The sequence below is a fragment of the Podarcis tiliguerta genome (genome assembly GCF_965153285.1).
Source record: "Podarcis tiliguerta genome assembly, chromosome: 2".
Taxonomy (NCBI): domain Eukaryota; kingdom Metazoa; phylum Chordata; class Lepidosauria; order Squamata; family Lacertidae; genus Podarcis; species Podarcis tiliguerta.
This window is the reverse complement of record NC_139535.1, coordinates 118,569,827-118,587,826: the sequence shown is the minus strand read 5'-3', so window position 1 is coordinate 118,587,826 and position 18,000 is coordinate 118,569,827. Positions and strand designations below refer to the sequence as shown.

Here is an 18,000-nt window from a genome sequence, read left to right as displayed (position 1 = left end):
TTCTCCTGTTGTGGAGCAGTTTGCTATTCCAGCTGGACGAAACAACCAAACAAAATCACATGACTCCAGATGTGACTGCGTTAATGAAGACAACAGGGCAAAGAGCCATGGGATTCTTTGGGGCAGATTTAGAAATATGTGCTGAGAACTATGCAACCAGAATGTTCTGCAAAATCCTCTGTAAACAGTTTGCCAGAAACGGCCTATTTTTAAGGGTGAACTCTGGACGATCTTGAACTTGAGACCCGGCTCCATGATGAGACCCATCTCCTCCCTTCCTGTCTCACCATGGCACCAGCAGGGACTTTGGGATTGGTTCAGCAGTTCTGAATCTTATTTGTTGCCTTGTTTTCTCTTCTTTGAGGTTAGGCGGTGACTGTAAAGGCAAGCGCTTCCCCCCGCCCCTTGTGCAATGACAATAAACAGACGGACGCCTGGAACTTGGTAATAAGTTTCTATCCTTAATGGCCAGGCCAGCCGCTATCTGCCTGGCAGACAGCAAATTTTAATAATCTGATTGGGAAGCTATTCTGCTTGTTGTCGATATCCGTTTCATGTGGGCAATGTCCCACAAGACGCGGACACTGCTGAGTGAAGTAACATTATTTTGGTCTCAGATATGACCTTCAAAGTAGGTAGTTTATTTCAAAATATAACCTGAATTGAATCCACCCCGCACCGTCGCTGATCCCTAGGGGAGGGCAAGTCTTGCTCTGCTGGCAGCGTTGGCCCTCAGTGACAAGCAGCCCATCAAGAAAGAGGTGGTCTCAGGAGCCCCTCTTGAGAGTGGCCAGGGCCACTGCGTGGCTGACTCACCTCCTTTCATTCTGATTTTTTAATCGTTTTCTCCCCATTCAGGCTCAGCCTGAGTGTTTGTGATAAAATTCTGTGAGTGCCAATTTATCTCTTATACACTTCAGACCAAATGGCACGTCATGTATGGAGTCTTTGTTGGGGGCTTCCCTGCCTGCTACTCCCCAATTCCTTTGTTCCAACTGCTGAGCACCTTGTTTTTCTTCCATTGCTTTTTGCCACTCCCTTTACAAGTCTGATGCATGAATTTGCATGCACAGTTCCCCCAATTCCCCCAACAGTGCACTCACATTTGTGGGCCTGATCACAACCCCTCACATGCACAGCCAATTGTCAAATGGGCGCTGGTGCAAGTTCTCCCAGCGCCTGCAACGCAAATTTGGGGGATTTCAGGTCCGTGTGCAGCTGCCTGAAGGTAGCTAGAAAGTAGCTTAAGTTTAGAAGGTGGAGTCCAGTTCACAAAATCTGAGACCCTCTCTGGTGCAAATTAAATCCAGGTTACAATGGCTTTCTGTGTGTGCCTTTGTGATGCATTTTGAGCAGCCTGTTTTTACTGGTAAACCCCCACTCACCTCCAACCTCAAAGGGCAACCATACCTTCCACCCAGCACATCACTTGGGGTGTCATTTCTTGCTACACCTGGGAGAATATTTGCTCTGCTCTGGACTATATCATGCCATTTTTATGCTTAGGAGTAAAAAAAAAAAACCATGTAAAGGAGGAGAAAGGGGAGGACGGCATGTCAGGAGGAAGACTGGGAGTCCGATGAAGAACAGGATAGAAGCAATGAAGCAAGGGAGGACGAGGATTCAGGAAACAAGCAATTTTATAGCTATGAGAGCAGTGTGGTACCAGTCCTCAAGAGTTGTTAGATTCTGGGGCTTGGGGGAAATGAATAAAACCCAGAGGGGTGAATAGCTCTCACACTGTGTGGGTGGGGGTGGGGGTGTGAGAGAGAGCGCACATTAAACAAATGCTACTGGCAAAGATATCTAGTTGGCTCCAAGTAATGCCCTGTAATTGAACTGTTGTTGAACTGACACTGCCATAAGGCCCCTGCCCCGCATTATAGTGTGGTAGACTGCTTATGCTTATGGATTCCTTTTTTTAACATTAAACATTCATAAACTGAATGAACAAACGAAGGAACGAATGAATAACAACCTCAGAGCAGGCTGGGAAATGCTGGCATGCTAGATATAAGCACTGCCTGTTTGTCTCTGGTCTTTGCTGCCCTTGCTTTGAGCCTCTCTTAGAAAGAACCTGCCCTCCTTTTGCAAAGCTGTCTTACAGCTCCACCCTTTCTCTGTTCTGGGTTGTGTGGGTGGCTAATCCCCGAAGTGCTCTGCTCATCTTTCTTTGGCACCTGACTCGGCCCTTAATCCTTTTGGTGCTGTAACCTGGGGTCCTTTTTCTTGCCACACCTCTTCACCCAGAGTGAGCTGGTCATTCCCAGGGTAGGTTTGTTACACACCCTGACCTTCTGTATTTTCTTCTGTATCTTTTATAACTGCAAAGTTGTCGAGTGTGGCTATGTTTTGTATCAGATGGGCAAAGCTGTGTCTGGCAGAATTTCCCCTTCTGTGCAAGGCTTAAGAGATACAAGAGCCTTCTGTGGGCCTGGACTTGGCAACTTTCATATTAAAATACAGTGGTACCTCTGGTTACGTACTTAATTCGTTCCGGAGGTCCGTACTATTTCTGGGTTAGTGGAGTCTGTAACCTGAAACGTCTGTAACCCGAGGTACCACTGTACTTACTTCTTTTCTGTATGATGCATGCATCCAGAAGGCTTCTTCTTCTGTTGTAGGTGGTTTTGTGCTCAGTTACAAGCCGGAAAGTGGGAAGCAGGGAAGCTGCATCTTCAACAGGGCAGAAGTTGGCACCTGCCATGCTTGGGCAGCTGCTGCCCACCACCCATCACCCTGGCAGGGCCTGCGGCCGAGGTCTGTGCTGTGGTTGCTTCCAGAGGACTTATTTATTGAGCAGTCATCCCTGATTTGTTTGCAGAGAGGCTAGATGCTGCTGGCTAGTTAATAAGCCCTCATTTTGGTCTGGTTGCAGGGAGGTTATATGATGTTGGGTCAAAGCTATTGTTATCCTACACTTCCCATTGCACTTTCCCTATAATGAAAAGTTCAATGTCTTGGGGGGGGGAGCAGGTTTCTTTGGAGCAGAAGAGCACTAAATCCACTCCAATTTCACAACCTGAATTTACTAGGCATGTGATTGAATCTCACCCCCCAAAACAGTAACTGTCTGGAAGTGCCACAAGCCTCTCTATCTGTTCTTCACCCTGCCTAGTGTTCTAAGCAGCACCTGGAAGGTGGGTCTAGGTGTCATTCCATTTCTCACAATGTCTCTGCTGTTGTGTCGCTCTGAGGAAGTGTGAGTAATTGTATGCACCCTGCCCTGGGACCTTTTGATCAAGGGCGGGTTATAAGTTCACACAATAAATAAGTTTAAAATTAATACGCCAGCTCTCAGCTGCCGTTGCAGTCGATCTGCACTGCTTCTCTGGGCTCCCTTGAATACAGACCTGGCCCAGGTCTAAGGCATTCCCTCCTCCTCCATTTGTTAAACTTTTAGTACCTTGCATTTAAATTTCATTTGGAGCGTGTTGCATTGTTTAGATGCTCCATTTGACTGTGTGGTCCATCCCGTGTCATGTCTGGCGATACAACTAAGTGCCTGGATCCGATCACAATCACTCATGGGCACACTGTTTGTTGAAGAGACACTAATGGTGTACATTTTCATGGGCATGAGTGCGAACATGCACAAGCTCCCCTAATGCCACCAAAGCCCATAATCAGGTCAATGCTGCTAGCTTTGCAAGTGAACAGTTGGTACTATTTATTTCTGTTGTTGAGTAGGTAGCCTCAGACTAGCAAGCACCTCCCCTCCAAGCCTAATGCTCCCCCTGCCCCTCCTGCCTGCATGGTTGCCTGCCATTCCAGGTGGGGTTACCTGCCCCTAATTACTTGCCTGGGTGGGAATCTTCCTGGGAAGCAGCAGGTTTGTGGGGAGGGCCATAGCTAAGTGGTAGAGCACCTGCTTTGCATGCAGAAGGTCCCAGGCTCAATCCCAGGTAAGGCTGGGAGGGATCCCTGCCTAGAGAGCCCCTGCCAGTCAAGGCTCATCCACACTGACTTTTCCTCTGCACTTTCCAGGCACAGTCCGCACTTTGAAGCTCCATGGCTGAGCACTATTTTCTTTGTTCCACAGCTTTCCCTGCGAAAACCCACTCTTTATCACCCAATAGGAGATAGCTCAGTTGGTAGAGCATGAGACTCTGAATCTCTGGGTTGTGGGTTCAAGCCCTACGTTGGGCAAAAGATTCCTGTACTGCAGGGGGTTGGACTAGATGACCCATGGGGCAGTGGTGGAGCTTCATGCTCCGGCACTGGGGGATGGAGAGCAGGCGGGGGTGGGGCTGGCACGCGTCCCGGGGGTGGGGCATGCCGCCTGCAGGGGTGTGGCGCCCAGCGCAGGGGGGGGGGCAGCTGCAGTGGCACCCCACCGGGATCGCCCTGCCCCCGCACTCCTCTTCCTCCGCCAGTGCCTAGGGGTCCCTTCCAATTCTACAATTCTGCAATCCATGGAAAACCCAAATTGCCATTTGTTGCACTTCAGCTTTAAGGAGCAGGTTTTTGCAAGTAAAGTTCAGAGGTGAAAGAAAGGGTGCTTGGACACAAAGCTTTAAAGCATGAGCCTGTACCTGGAAAGTGTGGGGCAAAAGGTCAGCGTGGAGAAGCCCTCAGTGTAGACAATACTGGTCTAGATTAACTAATAGTATGACTTGGTATAAGGCAGCTTCCTATGTTCCCACATCTCCCTCTCTGCTGAACATCTGATCCCCTAAACTTGGACTATCTGAACACATCCTGAACCACCTGCAGCATTTGGCAGAGCTCTTTGCAAATAGCTCTATAGCTGAGCATGTCAGCTCCATTGTCAGAACCCCCAGCCCTTGAACAGCTGCGCTGTCCCCTGTGGGATGCTGCTGCTTCCTCCTTCTAGTCAGTAAGAATTTGTCACTTGCAAGCCTGGGGATGCCTTTGTTTGTAATGGTAATTAATACTTGCCTTCCCCCTTATTGCTACGAAAATGGTGGGAGGACAGGAAGGATGTCTTTGGATAACATGCTTTTAAATGCAGTATTAACTCTGGCTGAATTTAATTAACACCCAGTGATATCCACCTGTAGATTCCATGATGTGCATCTCACAGGTTGCTTTCCAAATTTCCCCATCCCCCAAATTAAAACTGGAGGCACGTCTCACTCTTATGTTCAAAGTTAGTGTGTCTGGGAGCTGAGTTTTGGCATAAATTGCTGTTCTAAGGCATACCTCAGAGGGCAGGCAGTCTGCTGTGTCTCTCTCTGTCTGGAGCAATTGTATGATCTAGTCCAGGGGTAGGCAACCTAAGGCCCGGGGGCCGGATGCGGCCCAATCGCCTTCTCAATCCAGCCCATGGACAGTCCAGAAATCAGCATGTTTTTACATGAGTAGAATGTGTCCTTTTATTTAAAATGCACCTCTGGGTTATTTGTGGGGCATAGGAATTTGTTCATTCCCCCCCCCCCCACACACAAAATATAGTCCAGCCCACCGCGTGGTCTGAGGGATGGTGGACCAGCCCATGGCTGAAAAAGGTTGCTGACTCCTGATCTAGTCACATCTGATGCAGAGACAGAGGAGAATTATTCTCCATCCCTCTACCAGAGGCTCATTGCAAGAAGGTATGGCCAGAGAGCACTGGTGAATCATGCAGGGAGGCAGCCGGCCCCCTCCTCCTCACAGAAGCCAAAGTTCAGTTAAAGAATAAATTAATTTCTAGCTGTGCAAAAGTATGCCCTGTTGCACAGCTTTGACATCACTCATCTAGCCCCATCTGTGTGCTATGCTTTGAGTGACGTGTTTTTGTCTGGAATCGTAAATCCTAAGAGCGAGCTCAGTTATTCAAGTGCTGCTTCTTATGCAGCCGAAACACCCAAGCAGGAGTTACTGGCAGACTAGGAAAGAGTTCCAAGGTCTGGAGAACCCTAATCATACTCATCCTAAGGCTGGCGAATCTCCCAAGCAGCTCAGTGCAAACTGAACACACTTGGTGGCCACGGGAGGCTGGCAGGCTATTGGAGAGGGGATGGAATGGAGCCTCTTGGGGGAAAGATATGGCCGGCTGGTTGGAGCCCTAAACAAGGGCACTCACACTGCAACATTTTGTTACAGGTCCTACTTGTGCTTATCATTAGCAAGGGAAAGGCACATCCGTGATAGAGGAGTAGAGTAAGAGAAAGCCTGGCAAAGGGAGACAGGAAGTTCACTCCAGGTATGGTTGCACATGCACATATTCCTCTTTAGGAAGTGGAAACCCAACTGCTGCTGCTGCTGCTGCTGCTTTTTCCTCCCCCTCTTGAGATGCAGGCCCTGAAGCTGCTGACCCAGAGCACCAAAAGCTGGAAGGAAACAGGATACAGATCTGGCTGAATGGTACACATGTCTCTTTGTTACTCCAAAGCTGCTCTGGAGGGATTTTCCAGGGGATAATATGTTTCCAATTATCCCGTTACGCTCTTTGGAGTGCATGTGTTCTGACAAGGCATCCTCCCCATTTCCAACAATATGTCATCTCCCCCTGCGTTTCCCTCTCCATGTTATTCCCTGAAAAGGTTATGACCTTCTTCTCTGTATGTGCACACGCGCGTACACACACACACACACACACACACACACACACACACACAGCATACTAATCTACCTACATCTCAGGGGGCTCCACTTTGCCACCTGTTTACAGGCCCAGTTTTGCAAACTCACACAGCTTCATGTGGCATGGCTGAGTTTGCTCTGGCACTGAGCGAAATATTATTAAGACTGTGTGTGTGTGTGTGTGAGAGAGAGAGAGAGAGAGAGAGAGAGAGAGAGAGAGAGAGATGGAGAGCAAGGGGGTGGAAAGAGTGGGACAGGGAGGAGGAGTTTGTAAGGCAAGGCAGTTCCAAAGATCCAGAGAAGGGGGGGAAATACCCACAACTTTTGCCGGAGAAAGAGAGAGAGGAAGCAGAAAGGATCGTATGGGCTGGGAAGGAGGGTCCGATTGTTGGGGAACGGATTGCTGCTCTGCACCCCGGGGGAGCCCAAGAAGCGCCACAAGAATGCAGCTGACCAAGGTGTGTTACCTAACTCTCTCTCTCTTTCTCTTGTTCTCTTTCTCTGCACAGGCAAGCATGGAATTACAGGCTGCGTCATCTCATTAAAATTATTCAGCCAGAGACGCTGGCTGTTTTGTGGCATACGATGGCAAGGGGCGTGAATGTATGAGTGTCTAGATGTGTTTGTGGTTGACTTTCTGGCTAGAAGCATGGATGGAATGGATTCATCTCCAAAGTTTCATAGAGACTAGAAGCTGGGACACTTTTGTCTCTGTGCAATGCAGTCTATTCCGTTCCCTACTTCTGCCTCCTTGCTTCTTGTATTCATTTACGCCTCTCTCTTTTTGCTGTTCCTGAATCAGGGTGTGTTAGTAAACAGTTCCTAAGAGAGCTTTAGTCAGAGTGACTGAACCCTCACAATGGCTGTGATTGTGCCTCTGCTAGAAAAAAGCACTTAGCAGTTCCTGGCAGGGTGGGTGGAAGGGAAAAGGCGCACATCGGTGCTAGTGTCCATGTGCCGGCCGTTTTTGTGCATGTGCACTAGAATCAGTTTTCATCCCACTCCCACATAGTTTTAACTTCCAGAGGCCCAACTTGAGCCTGAGGCTGCAATCCTCAAGAGTGTAAATCTTGCTGGAATAAATGGGACTTATGCTCAGAGTAAACTTGCCTAGAATTACATTGCATATGTGTGTGTGTGTGTACACACATACACACATATACACACACAATCACACACACCGTATTTTTCTGTGTATAAGACGCCCCTGTGTATAAGACACCCCCTATTTTTAGGGACACCAATTTAAGAAAACAGGGGGGAGATTGCCCAGTGCAGTGTATAAGATGGCCCACAGTTTTTCACATAATTTTAAAGCAAAAAAACCTAGTCTTATACACAGAAAAATATGGTATATACAATATGTATGCATGCAAATAAATAGTTAGAAAGGCTCCCCAGAGGCTAAGTGGGAGCTCTGTATTCTGCTCTTCTCAGAGTGGGTTGCTTGGACAACTCTTCTCAGTTGTGGACACCACACTTCAGAAAGTCCATTGCCTCCAGAGGTTGATGTTGATCACAGGGGCATGGAAACCCATGAGTTATAGTTGAAAGAGCTGGATATGTTTTAGTGTGGAAAAGATCAGATTAAGGGGAGGCGTGATAACTGTCTTTGAATATCTGAAGGGCTGTCACATAGAAGATGAAGCAGGCTTGCTTTCAAGAATGGGGTGAAAGCAGCAGAGTTTGTGGAGCAGACTTGCATCAGGAGGTGAGGGTGGGCTCTCCACAGCTGGAGGAGCTCAAGCAAAGCCTGGACAGCTGTCTGCCAGGGATGCTGCAGCTGAGCAGGGTCCCCTTCCAGTTCTAACATGCTGTGGCAGTGCTTCACAAGGAAGAGGTGCAAGAAAAGAAGGACTGGTAAATGGGAACAAGTCAGTTGTTTGAGAATCCCTCCCTAGCCTGCCCCACAACCCACCCACTCACCCCAGAATTACAGTATAGTGGTTCACTCACTGCATCTGACAGGAGAGGACAGCTCTCTTGCTTTGAGAGAACAGCTGAATCTGCCACTGGCTCTCCCAGGTGTGTGAAACGAGGTTTCTGGTCAAAAGACGCTCTTTTTAAAGATCATTGCAGACAACTTTAGGAATGACAGGGGAAAAGCTTTCCTTAGCTGTGCAGTCTTGACCCATTAAGAAGTAACTGTGCAGCAACTGCAGTTTCCCTTAAAAAACCACAAAACCTTTTGCTGCTGCATGTGGTGATGGGGAGCAGAGCTCTACTATTAAAGGATGTGGCAGAAAAGAAAAGGTGCCACTGCAGTTATGAGGGCTGTGTCCCACCTCCCTGATGGGGGCAGTATGCCTCTGAATCACAACTGGAGGGAATGCTTTTGTGCTCCGGTGCTGCTTGCGGCTTCCTCTGGGGGCTCTGGCTGGCCCCTGTGAGAACAGGAAGCTGGACCAGAGGGACCTTTGGCCTGACCCACAGCCAGGCTCTTCTGATGTTCTTACGAAAACATTGTCTCCTGAAACTTCTGAAATCAAATGCCCCCTTTTAGCCATATGTGAATCAGGGTGAATTCAAGGAAGGGAAAGGGGGAAAGATTTCATTTCATCTCTAAAATTGTAGACAGCTGTCAGTTTTGTTTGCTTAGTGCTGCTGTTTTGAACATGGGGTTTTAAAATTATAAATAAATACATGAAAGCAAAACATTTATATGTTGCCTCTTGGCCCTAAAGAGGGGCTTCGAGGTGCTTTACAGGAATTGAAGACTTGTTACATTAAAAAATATAAATCCACAGCATTAAAACTGGTAAGACCAAGGCCTGATCCCACACCATACATTTACAACACACTTAAAACGTATTTCCCTCCCTCCCTCAAAAAGAATCCTGGGAAGTGCCGATTAAGAGTGCTGGGAATTGTAGCTCTGAGGGGTAAACTACAGTTCCCATGATTCTTATTGGTGGGAATGTGCTTTAGATGCACCGTGTGTATGCAACTTCTGGTCAGATTAAAATACACTAAAAGCTGAGTGGAATACAAATGCCACAACCAATTCATTTAGAAAATTGCAGAGAAAGGAACCAAATTTCTCTGGCTTGATTCTTAATTTTTGGTCTTAAAAAAAAAAATGTTCCGCTATTTTGAACTTTGATGCAGAAATAGAGTAAATTATCCAGGGTGGTAAACATCAGCCCCAAGGGCCAAATCTGGCATTAGAAGAAATATGTGTGAAAAGGGTATGAATTTCCATCCAGACTTTTTTTTTTAAAATTGCATGTATCTTTGTTACATTTCTAAACCTAGGATTAAAAAAATGAGAAATTGAGAGAAATAAAAATTGAGACACTGGCCATCCCTACCTGATACTGTAAAGCTCATCAGACTCAACAGGACTTATTTTTTAGAAGATCCCTGGAAGAGATTGCAGAGCAAATGAGGAGCCTTCGGTGATGGGCAATAAACAGAGGGGGGGGCAGGCAGGAGCTTAGCAGTGATCTTCAAGGTGAGAATGGAAGGTTTCCAAGCACGCAAGAGTGTCTGTTCAGCTGTGAAATGTGGGAGGCTATGTAATTGGTAATAGGCTTATAGGCAGGCAGGCAGGCATCCCAGGAGTTCCCTTAAGGGTGGGTCACAAGGCCACTGAGATTGCTAAGCGCAAGCGGCCCAGTTGCAAGTCTAGCTTCTCTGACCCCTTCTTATCCAGGTCCAGCCCAAGGCCAGCCTGAGGAAGAGCAGCGAATCCCTCCCCCCTCTTTGTATACTACGTAAGGTGGATCAACTTATTTTATCACCTGAAGCAGAAAAATCTCACAAGCACCTTCTGTCTCTGGCGGTAGAACAAACCCAAGTGATTAAAAAAACCACTTACTGTCTTTCCATGGCTTCACAAATCCACTACCCAGAGGCAACAGCCTTTCTTGGCCCCTGGTTCTGGGGCTTGAAGCAGTGCAGGGTGGATAGGAGCCAGTAAGGAGGTGCTGCGGGGGGGGGGGGGGGACTACATACACATCATGCATTAAAAACACACCCCTCCCCCCCAAAGAATTCCAGGAACTGTAATTTGCTAAGGGCATTAGGATTTGTAGCTCCATTGTGGGGGGGGGGGGGGGGTTACACAGCAGTTCCCAGGATTATTTTGCCAGGGTGTGTGTGTTGTGTGCTTTAAACTGTATGTAGAGAGATGTAACACCAAGATGTCTTACCTGTGTTTATAAAACAGTGAGCAGTTTATGCTGGAGATGTAAAATGCTCAGTGCTGACATCTTACATATTTTCTGGACCAAATAAGGAAGCTTTGAATTGATGTTATTAAAACAAGTACGGGACATATATTACCAATGGACCCACTAGCAATTTTGATTGGTTATATTGAAGATACAGTACCAATGGTTGGTAGAGAGATGGCCCTTTACTTATTGACTGCAGCCTGTATAGCTATTGCTTACAAGTGGAATAAATTTGATCCCCAACCCTGGATGATTGACTGGCTAAAGTTTGGCATATAGCTTCCATGGCTAAACTGACTAAAATGATTCAAGGTCAAAGTGGGTAGACAGAAGTATGACAATTGTCTTTAAAAATAGGCTGATGCAACAAGGTACAAGAAAACCTAAATCCACATGCTTTGTTGGGAGATTCTGATGTATGGATTTAGCAAGGTTTCTGGAATAGTAGGATGAGAGTCACCTAATTAACCCCGTCAGCAGAAGCCTCTCCCCACACTCATGAAATTGGCTCCAGGGGGTGGAGTCAGAAGCAGTGGCGTAGCGTGGGGGGTGCAGGGGGGGCCGGCCGCACCGGACGCAACATCTGGGGGTTAGGGTTAGGGGCGCAATTCCACGGGTTAGGGGGCGCACATTACTTGCCTTGCCCCGGGTGCTGACAACCCACGCTACGCCATTGGTCAGAAGGAACCCCGCCCCCCAACAGCATGCTTGTGCAGGTGGAATATTTGTAATAGTGCCACACTGAATTCCACCCATGGTTAGCGTTTACCTTGTTTAAATGTACTCAGTTTTTTTCAAAATTATTATTGTGTTTCTCCCCACCCACCTTTGCTTGCACACTGTTAAATACAAAAAATCTGCCCTCAAAAGATACACAGAGAGAGCAATTCCGCTGTCAGGGCAGGCAAATAAATGGCTTGTCAGACCAGAGCCTCTCTTTCAGCATCTACATTTTCTTGCCTCCCTTCCTGAACTGGATGTGTGTTATTTTCTCTGCCATGCCTCCCCACCCATCTTGCTTGCTACAGAAGCCCCTCTCTCTCTCTCCCTTCCTTCCTTTCTGTTCCTCTGTGCTTGTTGGCTTAGTCCAATTCAGAGGACGTTCTTTGCATTTTTTGAGGTTAAAACTTCTGGTGGGGGGGATTTTTTTGGACAGAGCAAGGGCAGCAAGTTGGGTATGAGCACAGCTCAGAAAGATTGGCTCAAGTGGCGAAAAAACAAACCAACCCACAGGCGCCTAATCCATGTGAATGAGGAACAGAAGGAGCCTCTGGAGGGGCTGATTGGTAGGGGAAAGAGGGTTTTTGAGAAGATTGGTGTAGGGATCAGTCACTGTGGCTATTGAAGAGCATAATAGCATAAAGCAGCTTTCTCCCAGCATGGTGTTGTTGGACTCCAACTCCCATCAGCCCCTGCCATAAGAATATAAAATGTGTCCTGCTGAATCCAGCCAATGGGCCATCTAGTCTAGCATCCTGTTCTCACAGCGGCCAACCAGGTTCCTGTGGGAAACCCACAGGTAGAACCTGAGCGCAAGAGCCCTCTCCCCTCCCACAGTTTCCAGTCCTGCTTCCAACTGTGGAGGCAGAGCATGGTCATTGTGGTGAGGAGCTGTTGATGGCTTTACCCTCCATGAATTGGTCTAATCCTCTTTTAAAGCCATCTAGGTTGGTGGCCTCCCATGTGAGCGAGTTCCATAGTCTAACTGCGCTGTGTGAAGAAGGACTCTTGCATTCTGGAGTAAGAGGAGGAGACTTTGACACAGAGAAGCATCCTAATGCCACATGGAACATCTTGTCTTGTCCTGACAATTCTGCGTCACTTTGTGGATTGCTTACATTGTAATATGATTCTTCTGAGTCGGCTGGACATGGGCTACTACCATTTTATAGTTCCCAGAACTCCATCTGGGTAGTTAGCAAAGCAGTGTGATATGCGTGTGCATTTGGCATTTCCTCTCTTTAATCCTTTCTGTCACCCACACACACAGACTTGCGTGCTCTGTTTGCTGCCTGCTTTGTGGGATTCTGACTTTTCATGCTAATCGGTTTTTGGTTACATAGCAGAGATGTGGTTACTCAGTTCTGGTATATGATGTCATTTATGACTTGCCTCCTGCTTTAATTAAAAAGACCCGGGGGAATAAATATATGACCTCATTATCAAGATGGGACATTTGAAGTTTTCAAAGAGTCTAGATGAGTAGCTGTTTTTATTTGTGCCATGCTCTACTAATGGCCCCAAAGGAATCAGGCAGACCACTCCACGGAGCAGAAAGCCTGGGCACCTCCCTTCAGAAGAAGGGCCACAGCTCAGTGGCGGAGCACCTGTTCTACAGGCAGATAGTCCCAGGTTCAATCACCAGCATCTCCAGGTGGGACTGAGAGACAACCCAGCCCGAAACACTGGAGAGCTGCTGTCAGTCAGTGCAGACAACACTCAGCTTGAAGGACCAATGAGATTAGGCAAATTCCTATGTTCCTGTGCAGTCATTGCTCTGCTGCGAACTGCACCTTGATTTCATTCAGACTTGGTTTTATCAACCAAAGGACCCTTATGCAGCAGGGGTGGGGAGCCTTTGACTCTCGGCAGATGTTGGACTCCATCAGCATACCGCACAACTGTCCTGTTTTAAGTGGGACATCCCAGAATTACAGAAGCTGCCCCGGCTTCTGAGTGTATCCTGGGGTGTCCCATTTTGGCTCCCATGCTCTGACACACGTTTTTGGTCTCACACTCTCACCTTGTGCTTGTGTGCCACCCACTCCTCTTCCTACTTCTAGAAGCTGTGCCAGCTTCCAGAAGTACAATGGTGGGGGGCGGGCAGTCATGGGGGGGGAGTGAGAGGGGATGGGGCCTCCATCAAGGTCATGTCCCAATTAGCCTCACCGGGATGTTGGAGGGTATGCACCAGCCCCAGCTGATGGGCTCCTACTGCTGGTCTGGAGCAGCCAAGGGGAGAAAAGGAGGAGGCTGGGCTACTTTAAAGGGTGTGGCACACTGTAAATTCACTGCGTTGTACCATCTTGGACACTTTGAAATTGTTTGATTAAGAGACTTTCAGAAGTCTTGAGACCTCCTTCTTATTGACTGCCTGAGCCGAAGCAATAAAACATTTGCTGAAATACTCTTTATTTTGCTATGTATGCTATCTCTGCTGCTTCTCTGCAAGAAACTACCTTTATTTTGTAAGAGTTTTCTCCTAGAGACTAGCGGAACACCCCCGTCTAGACTCAGGGGCGTTCCGAGGCGGGCCCGGGGGGCGGTCCAACCCGGGTGCCATTCCAAAGGAGGGGTGACAAATGATCAGCGGCACCTCCGGGGCACGCGTCACTCACCGCACATGCCCCCGGGGTGCTTGCCATGCCCCCTGGGACACGCACCATGCCCCCCGGGATGAGCACCACTCTGGGTACCAGAGCAGGTTGCCCTCCCTCTGTCTAGACTGCTTGCTAACAGGCTAAGCTGGGTCAAGAACCCTTTTTCAAGAAAGTGAAGGGAGCCAAGCACCTTGAGTGGAGCAGGCAGGGGAGTCCCGGGCCTTAAAACAGTTCACAAAATGGTGCTTGCAAGATGCTAAAGCTGGAAATGAGAGGTCGTATTCCTGGAGGGACTGTGTGTGTGCGTGTGTGCACGTGCGCGCACCAAAAACAGTAAAAAGGGGAGAATAGTTTTTAAAAAAAATAAAAATAAAACCCTTTACATCAAAGGTTGAGAACCATATGTTGTTGGACTCCAACTCCCATCAGCCTCAGCCAGCATAACCAGTGATCAAGGATGATGAGGTCTGTGTAGTCAAGCAACATCTGAAGGGCCATAAGTCTCACATCCCTGTCAACCCCGAGGCTCTATTTTACAGAAAAACTGCACTGGCAGCCCTATTTGATTAAAAGGATTGCTTGTGTGTCTGTGTGTATCTGTGTGTGTACATATACTCCAGCTAATTGATTATAAAGAATGCAAACCTGAAATCCTTCAGCTGTCATGTACTATGATGGGCATTTGCAAGTTGGAGAATTGTGTGCAGCCATCCAAAAGCAACTTCCTTTATCTTACACAAAGAACGGTTGTTTTTCTAGTTATCCCAGGTGTCTAGTTGCCAAAGAAGCCTCCTTTGGGTAGAACTGGATACATTTTGTGTAAGATTTTTAGGAATATTTAATAGTGGACCTCAGTTCAGGATGGGTTTCCTTCTTCTTTCTCCTACAATCATGAGATGTCATAAGGTTGTCATGTGAGTGACAGGTGGGCAGCACCCACAGCTCAAATTCGACCTGTGATGCCAATCCTGATAAGGATCAGGCCCATGGAGCCAAAAAGGTACCCGCCCCTGTCCTGGATCTTGTGAGTTACTTCCCGGGCTGGTTACGCTCTTGTGCTGCATCCAGCTAAGTCATTGTGTGAATGGAGCAACTTCTGCAAGCGAAATGGAGCCTTGCCCTCCTTCTCCCCCTCCTGTTCTTATACAATTTAGGAACTTTCACCATTTTGGAACTAACCTCAATTTTGCTTGCCTGTGTCTTCTGAATGCTGTATGGAAAAGCACATGAAACCATTTTTAAACCATGTAGTCTTTTTCTATGCTAAAGGAAGAGGAGAACTTTGGAATAAACTCACAAGCGCATATTTTAAAGGTCTAATAGCCTGCATTTCCATGCTTTACTTGGCTGCATGTTTTGTGATTTTAGATCTCTGCTGGGGTTTTCTCACCAAAGAGTACTTGCTCCAAACCTGGATCATCCATGGAATTCTCCTTTCTATATTTTAATTTCTCCTTACCATCCAACACTGAGGAGAGGAAGGGGGCAGCTCCATTGCGCTCATGGAAGTTGTTCTGCACATGCAGTGATTTAATTAGATACGACCCCATGATTTTCTGAAAAATAATATTTTTAGGGTCACCGAATTCTACAATAAAATCTGGCCTCCTGTATACGTTATGCAAGTTAAGCAAAGCCACATGATCCACAGCAACTGTACCTGTTGACCTGAGGCAGTTGTTAACAGAGTCTGTAATAAGAAGATTAGACAACTTCATAGTGGATGAGGTGATCTGTGATTACAACTTGTGATGGCTCTATGACGCCTCCAAGAGCAGAGGCAGCGTGCCAGTGAATACCAGTTGCTGAGGAAAAACAGCGCGAGGGGGCTCCGTTGCCCTCATGGCCCACCAGGGGAAAGAAGATGCCTGGTAGATGGACCCTTGTTCTGGTCCAGCATGGAAACTCAGTCTCTTGTGTTAATGAGAACCTCTGGAAAGGTAAATGTCAGGCGCCTGGGAAGCCAGCTTTGGCTCCTCCTCCTGCTGTTCTTAGCTGTATGATCTTAAAGCTGTACTATTAGGTCTAACATAGCCAAACTAAGGGGCTAATGGAGAGGGAAGCTGTGTGTGTGTGTGTGTGTGTGTGTGTGTGAGAGAGAGAGAGAGAGAGAGAGAGAGAGAGAGAGAGCGCAATTTGATTCCAAGGGAGCCTCTCAGGACCTGGACTGCTGCACTCATTTTCCCAGTCTCGTTTGTCTGAAGTAGAAAAGGAGAAATTGGAAATGGAATTCCTGAGGCCTTGTTTCTTATTGGAATTCAGTCGTGATGAGCGGCTCAAAAACCCTCCCAAACGCCAAACTGCTGCTGCAGCCCCCTGCCTGAGACAATGGAAAAAACTGCAATATGCACGGCTTGGACTGTAGCCCTTGACTGGGAGTGAGTGAACCAAGCGAAAGATTTGCCTGTCCCTGCTGTGAGACGTCTCCGTCAGCCAAACGAGGAGTCATCCAGTCCTTGATTCCTCGGTTCAAGGAACCAGGCCCCCCCCCAAGCCTCTGGCCATGGATCTTGGCCTTTACCCAGGGAGGAGGTACGGAGCACTGACACATTTAAAACATGTGGCTCTCCCCAAAGTACCCTGGGAAATGTAGTTCATCCCTTACAGAGCTACTATCCTTGGCACCATTAACAAACTTCAGTTCCCAGGATTCAGGAGGGGGAGGGCCTTAAATATGCCTTAAATGTACAGCGTGTGTCAGAAGCAACACCTTCTCTGGAGGATTAAGATTCTTCTGAAGTTGTGCAGGGGCCCCTCTGAACACAGAGGGGTCCCAGCCCCTTCCAAGCCCACAGGAACATATCCCGAACATGTCGAAGGCTTGAATTCCCGAAGGGGAAGAGTCCCGTTCCTCAAGTCAATGTGGTGTGGAGCACAGAGTGCTGGACTTAGGGCTAAACTAGGCATTTCTATGTATCCCTGGACCTGGTGATGAAAACCACCACAGCACTTCTGGCTTTCCACCTCATTGCTTGTGGAAAATCTACCTGGTGGCCTGACTCTGCAACAGTCAATATGTTTCCTTCCTATCCCTGCTTCCCCTTATTTATTTATTTATTTATTTCATCTTTACATTTCTATCCCACCTTTCCTCCAAGGAGCTCAGGGTGGTGTATATAGTTATCTTCCCTCCCCATTTTATCCTCACAACAGCCCTTTGAGGTACTTTAAGCGGAGAGATGGTGACTGGTCTTTGTCTGGCCAGCCCAGGACATTGTGGCACCTGAGGCAACCACAGCATGGTGGTCTCCTTCTCACTCGGGAAGAAACAGGGAGTGAAGACCCACACCAGGAACAAAAGAAAAACAAAGATCTGCTTCGGATCCTGCCTCCTGAGGTGGTCACTTCACCTTGCCTCATGTGATCAGTTCATGTTCTAGAATCTAGACATTGCTGAGGGTAGGCACAAATTTACTGGATGATGCTTGGTTTAGCCTTTGGTCTGAGGAGACTGAGCTTTAGCAGGGTTAGCCTATAACATTTGGCTGCCTGAGGTGAAGGAAAAGATGGCTCCTCTCTCCATTCCACATACAGAAGCAGACCCTGCTGGCGGTTGAATCTTACTTCAACAGTGGCAGTGGGGCACCACCTCTGATGCTCCTGAGGGCCAAGGGCTACCTCAGAGAAGACAAGGCACACACCGCTCTGTCTGTTCCGAGCCCTCAGCATATGCCCCCTGAGGCATCTGTCTCACTCTGCTCAATGGCAGGGCCGGCCCTCAGCTTCAGATCCCTGCTTGGCATCGGTGGCCCCTGCCCAGATCTTACAGGCTGACAACCCATAGGTTATCAACCAGAGAACTTGCTGTGTGCCCACATGCTTCCTCCTCATCTCATCCTTCACACACCTGGCTGCAGCGCTTCTACCTGGCTTGTTAGGCCACAGTTGCCCATGGCTCTGTTCCCTGTCTTAAAGCCGACTGCGTTTTTTCCGGCTTTATAACCAGAAGTTCAAACTGTGTGCCATGTTAGTCT

At 47.9% G+C, this 18,000-nt stretch overlaps 1 protein-coding gene across 1 annotated transcript in view; it reads left to right on the top strand.

Annotated features, from left to right (window-relative positions):
• Window positions 1-6,816: 6,816 nt before the first annotated feature.
• The window catches only part of TNS2 (tensin 2), a 134,590-nt gene continuing 123,406 nt past the window's right edge, over window positions 6,817-18,000 (top strand). The window contains exon 1 of the mRNA XM_083428183.1: window positions 6,817-6,986. Within this exon, the coding sequence (XP_083284309.1) occupies window positions 6,891-6,986 (96 nt within the window). The 5' untranslated portion in view covers window positions 6,817-6,890. The remainder of the gene's footprint in view (window positions 6,987-18,000) is intronic.